Source organism: Papio anubis, chromosome 1, assembly GCF_008728515.1.
Source record: "Papio anubis isolate 15944 chromosome 1, Panubis1.0, whole genome shotgun sequence".
Lineage (NCBI taxonomy): Eukaryota > Metazoa > Chordata > Mammalia > Primates > Cercopithecidae > Papio > Papio anubis.
The window spans coordinates 16,612,132-16,618,131 of record NC_044976.1 but is presented as its reverse complement, the minus strand read 5'-3'; the positions used below and the strand labels follow the sequence as shown (position 1 = coordinate 16,618,131).

The following is a 6,000-nucleotide window of genomic DNA, read 5'->3' as shown; positions in this document are numbered from 1 at the left end:
TCAAGCAATCTGCCTGCCTTGGCCTCCCAAAGTGCTAGGATTACAAGCATGACCCACCGTGCCCTGTCATGTTATTTTTAAAAGAGAAATTGCTGCTAGGAGGCACTTGGGCTTCCTAGCTTAAATAAGAGTACACAATATGGTGCATGGGGAACCAAGATTCCTGAACATCTATTTTAGAATATAGGGTCATTGCAGATTGCAAAAAATGGCTCTAATTCTGCCTCCTTCCTTGTATTTGCACACTACGAATGTATGAACTTTTCAGCTCCTCCCATTAAAATGTGAAATCTATTTCTCTACCCGTGGAATCTGAGCCTGCTTTATGATTGCATAAGCCAACAAAAATGTAGCAGAAGTGCCAGTGTGCAGGTTCCCTTAGACCACCAGAGGCCTGTGTGCTTTGGCTCTCTCTCTCTCTCGCTCTTCTGCTTCACTGGGTTATCTTGCTGGGGGATGAGAGACTCCATGGAGCAAAACTGAGTTGTCCCAGCCAAGGCCACTCTAGGCCGGCTGGCCACCAGCTGACCTCTAGTTGACTGAGGATGCAAGAATGAGCCTAGCTGGATCAGCCAAACCTGGCCCACATCAGCAGCCATCACCTAAAGAGACATAATAAACAGCTGTTATTTTAAGCCACTACATGTTGGGGATGTTTGTTACACAGCATTATTGTGGTAATAGATAACTGACCCAAGAGTCATAAGACAGTGTTCCTATTTCATCTGCAGCTTTCATCACATTACTTGACTCCCAGTGATGAGTAAATATATGTTGAGTGAATGAATGTGCTTTCGGAATCACTGACCTAACTACTTATCTTTTCCCAACATGTACACTAAATCGTCCTAATGCCAAGCCTTTGCTCATGCTGTTCTCCTGTCTAGAATATTCTCCTCTGTTTTCTGCCTGGTGAATTTCTATGTTTCCTTCAAAGTTCTGTTCTCTCTGGCCTCCTCTGACTCATCCATCTCACACTGATGCTTCAGCATCCTGGGCAGGTCCTGGTGCCAAGCGTACATCACAGTTTGACTTCCATTGTTTAGCTGGGTAAATGCTTTCCCATCCCGGGACTGTGAGCTCCTTCCTTGCGTCTAGCACAGTGCTTGGCTCATAGTAGGTCCTTGGGAGGTACTGATTCATTCATTCATCATTCATTCACTCACTCAATAATTAGTTATTGAGCCACGTGCCAGGTTCTGGTCTAAGTGTGAGGATACAGCAGTGCACAATATAGACATGATCCCTGTGCTCATGGGACTGACGTTCTGGCTCAAGGTAGGGGAAGACGCCAATAAATAAACAAGTAAGTAGAAAAAGCATAGAGTAATAATGCATGTCTTGCAGAGAATTAAATCGAGGGTGGCACCATGGAGAGGGGTGTGGTGATCAGGTAGGTCTCTCTGAGGCAGTGGGAGTCAAGCTGCCATCCAAATGGCATGGAGAAGCTAGCCCTACAAAGGAGAAGATAATTCCAGGTGGAAGGAACAAGTAGAGGAAAGGTTCTCAAGCAGGAGTGGACTTGAAGAATTCAATGAATGAAAAGATGAGTGTGAATGAAGCAACAGGAGAAAGGGAGTGGGGATGAGACATGTTAGAGGGTCAGGCAGAGCAGGGCACATCCTGGTCAACCTGTAAAGGGCTCAGATTTGTTTTCTGTGCAATGGGAAGCCAGGGTTCTGAGAAGGAGGGCGCTGTGGCATGACAGATTTAAAAGGATTCCGCTGGCTGCTATGGGGGGGACTGGACTGGAGGTGGGGGAGGAAATCTGAAGATGGATTTCTTCAGATTGGAGGCTGATGCAGTTTTCCAGACAAAAGGAAGCTTTGTCTAGGTAGGCAGTGGGGAAAGAGAAAAGGGGGTAAATTCCGGATGAGTTTTGAGAGGAAAGCCAACGATCTATTGGGTTGGATGTGGAAGAATGAGAGAAAGAGATGAATGAAAGATAACAGTAAAATGTTTGACCCAAGCAACCGGGTTGATGGTACTATTTCTAGAGAAGAGGAATGCTAGGGAAGGAGCATGTTTTGGTAGGGAAAAGCAAAAATTGGATTTTGGCCACATGAAGTTGGAAATGCATATTTAATGTCCAATGAGGTAGGGGAACCACATTATGAAGTTGGACATCTGAGTCTGGAATTCCTAGGAAAAGTTAGGGAGTCAGAAATTTGAAAGTCAATGTGGAAATTGATTGAAATGGTCATCCAGGACCTGACTTGACCAGGGCCAGATGGGCTGTGAAGACCACAGGGAGATAGAGCCAATGCTTAGTTCTCAGCTTGGTGTGTCTGGCACCTGGAGTTTTTGTAAGGATGGCCCTGATTCCTTATGACATCTGCACTGTCTGAGAGAGGCACAGATGACTCAGTGATGTCTCTGCTGGTTGGAAAGGGAGGAGAAGCACAGGGCTTCTCCTGTGCTTCATGTGGCAGAAGTGATGAGAGCTATTCCTGGTGATGGAGCCTCCTCCCAGTCCTCCCTCCTCTGGCCACTCTGCCCTAGGCAGAATTCATTCATTTCCATGGGATGAAATAAATGATGAATAATTTCCATTCATTTCATTTCATGGAAATGAATCATTAAATGGGTCCCAGCTTCTCTGTGGCAGATGCAATGCTCTGGGATCACCATTCTATTTCCTTCTCCAGGGTACATAGGAAAACTGCATTTCCCAGCTTCCTTTGCAATCAGATTGGGCCATGTGACTACTCCTGGCCAATGGAGTATGGACAGGGGTGATTTATGTTCTATTAGGCCTGGGCCTTATCACATCCTGTGTGATCATACTAGTTGCCCAACTCCTGCTGTAACAAATTGCCACAAACCTAAGTTTAAAAGAATATGGCAAATTTATTATCTTACAGTTTTGGAGTCAGAAGTCTGAAATGAGTCTCATGGGGCTAAATGTGTTGGCAGGGCCAGTTCCTTCTGGAAACTCAAAGGGTAGAATCTGTTTGCTTGCCCTGTTTGGCTTCTAGAGCCTGCCTGAATTCCTTGGCTTGTGGCCTCTTCCTTGCGTGACTCCTATATCTTGCTTCTGCCATCACATCTCCTTCTACTGCCTTTTACCTTCTTGCCTCTCTCTCATAAGGACGTTGTGATTACATTGAGCCCACCTGGATAATCCAGGCTGATATTTGCATCTCAAGATGCTTAACTTGATCACATCGGCAAAATCCCTTTTGCCATGGAAGGTAACATATTCACAGGTTCTAGGGATTAGGATATGGACATCTTTGGTGAGAGGGCATTATTCTGCCTACCACAGTGACACTCCAGCCTTCTCTTATCCTCCCCTGGGGATTTTGGAGGCTGTATGTTCCAGGTGATGTAGCTACAAGATGCAACAGGGCTGCTCAACCTGCTTGGGCTTCTCATGAGCCCAAAATAAATCTTTATTATTGTGTTAGGCTGTTCTTGCGTTGCTATAAAGAAATTCCTGATACTGGGTAATTTATAAAGAAAAGAGGCTTAATTGTCTCATGGTTCTGCAGTCTGTATAGGAAGCATGGTGCCAGCATCTGCTCAGCTTCTGGGGAGGCCTCAGGGAGGTTTTACTTGTGGCAAGAAGGAAAACAGGAGCAGTCATGTCACATGACAAAAGCAGGAACAAGAGAGACAGTCAGTTGGGAGTGGGGAGGTGCTACACACTTTTAAACAACCGGATCTCACGAGCACTCACTCACTCATCACCAAGGGGATGGCACTAAGCCATTCATGAGGGATCTGCCCACATGATCCTAACACTGCCCACCAGACCACACTTCCAACACTGGGGATTGCATTTCACCATGAGATTTGATGGGGACACAGGTCCAAACCACATCAATTGTGTTAAGGCAGTAAGACTCTGGGCTCAATATGTTACTGCAGCAGGGCCTATCCTATCCAGACTGCTCACAATCTTCCATGGGCTCTTCTTGGTGAATGCCAAGTCTTGACCATGGCTCAGAGGGGCCAGCCCCACCCCTCTCCAAAGATTCTTGGCCCTTCTCTCTGAGTTAATAGCTGAATGTCCTGACGAGTTTGTAGTGGTTGAGTAGAAAGTTCTGAGAAACCTCTACCACTGACATACATGTGACCTTCACTGATGTCAGCCTTGGCCATGTGACTTGCTTTGGCTAAAGGAGTGTTCATGGGCATGACACAGGCAGAGGCCTTAAACGTGCTTGAATGGTTTGAGTTTCTTCTTGAGCTTTGGTGATGTACCATAAGAGGATCAAATGTCAGGTAGTCACTTCCCCTTTAGTGTGGGCCCCAGACAAACACCCATGACACCAACCAACCCATGGAGGAGGCCTGAACCCAACCCACAGCTTGGAATCCAGCCCAGTTGACCTGCTGTCTGAAGCAGAACTGCCCAGCTGAGCCCAGATTAGATCAGCTGAACCACTTCAACCTGAACATGAACATAATTACAAATGCTTCTTGTTGCATGCCATTGAGGTTTGGGTTGGTTTGTTATGCAGCATTATTGTGGCAACAGCTGACTATTACACTTAGCCCGGAGGAATTTGGATTTCTCAAGTCTCTGGCCACATTTCACACCTGGATGCTAGGACTTGAGTGAGATAGTGAGCCCCATGTCCCCTGTTCATCTGGGAAGAGCATGCCTTCCATCTCCCTTGCCATCCCCCTCTCCGTGCCTGTCCCAATACTGAATGCCAGGAGGAGGGGCCCGGTTGCTGCTACTGAGCAGATAAAGAATGCAGAGCCACAAACCGAGGTGGGGAAAATTGTTCTGTTTGTTTTAATTAAACTGACTGAAGAAGCCAAGACACAGACGGAGAGAGAGACTAAGAACAAGACTGGAAATAGTTTAGAAAAGAAATGAAAACCGGTCGCGGAGATGTCAGTGCCCAATGGAGTGGCCTGGGTGGGTGCCTTCACGTCAGCTCCAGAATCACTGTCAGGGCGAGCACCAAGGTGAGCCGGGCGCCAGTGGGGCCAATGGAACCTGTGCCGGGAGACAGGAAAAGGGTCAGAGCCTGCAGACCCAACCCTGTTCCAGAACAGCAGAACCTCCAGGTCCCCAGCAAAGATGCTGGATTTCAGCATCAGGACAAACTGGGTTTGAAGACCAGCTCTGCCACCTGGCTACCTAACTGTCCATGATCCCCTCCCCTACCCCTAGGCTTGCTGGGCTGTGGTCAGACTTCCTAGAAGCCATGAAGATGGTGCAGTGAGGACCAACAGTGGGAGTCTCCATTGTGAACTGTGAGATTGGCTCCATGTAGGGAGGGGGTGTGGCAGGCCTGGGAGCAGTGTCTGGGCCCCTTGGGGTGGTGCTAAGGCTAGAGCAGGTTGGGGGGTGGGGGCAGCCCAGGGAGGACAGTATAAAGGGCCTGCACTGAGACATCCGTTGATGCTCCCAACCACCCTATGGAGTGGTTCAGAGTCTCAGAACGCAGCCCCACGGTCGACGTTGGACACACCCTTCTGAGGTCAGAGCAGCCGGGCTCTGAGCTAAGAGAGCTAGAGATGTCATGGACAGTGAGACCAAGCTCTGAGCTAAGAGGGCCAGAGATGCCATGGATGGTGAGATGGGGCACAGTTGGCCCCAGAAATCTCAGCTGGCTGCTTTGGCAGGCTGAGTCCCCCTTTATTGCCTCAATCCCTACCTCTGCCCACTTTGGACTCTGACTCTGCCCTACTAGAGGGCAATGATGTGCCTGAGGGGTCAGGGAGTGGCAAGGGTATGCACATGGGAAGTGTGGGAAACCAGAGCTTTCTGGTGCCTCAAAAGCCACTCTCTTTCAAGCAAAAAATCCTGAGGGTGGAGACTTACCATTGGAGTCCTCCGTTCCTCTTGGGATATTTGGGTTTTCTGTTGGAAAGAAACAGAAAGAGAACCAAAGAGTGGATGGCATTCAGAGCTCAGGGAAGGAGTGGCCCTTTACCCAGCACCTGCTGTGAGGTATCACATGCAGTGTCTCAGTGCAGCCACACAACCTCCAGGGGAGCTGGATAGTATCAGCCCCCTTTTGCAGATGGAGGAAG

The 6,000-nt window shown here is 48.3% G+C and overlaps 1 protein-coding gene across 2 annotated transcripts in view; it reads right to left on the bottom strand.

Annotated features, from left to right (window-relative positions):
• Positions 1-4,727: 4,727 nt before the first annotated feature.
• The window catches only part of IGSF21 (immunoglobin superfamily member 21), a 270,820-nt gene continuing 269,547 nt past the window's right edge, over positions 4,728-6,000 (bottom strand). For both annotated transcript variants that reach the window (XM_003891213.4, XM_017957665.2), the window contains exons 9-10: positions 5,789-5,827; positions 4,728-4,957 (exon numbers count right to left, since the gene is read on the bottom strand). In XM_003891213.4, coding sequence (XP_003891262.2) covers positions 4,887-4,957; positions 5,789-5,827 — 110 coding nt within the window. In that variant the 3' untranslated portion in view covers positions 4,728-4,886. The remainder of the gene's footprint in view (positions 4,958-5,788; positions 5,828-6,000) is intronic.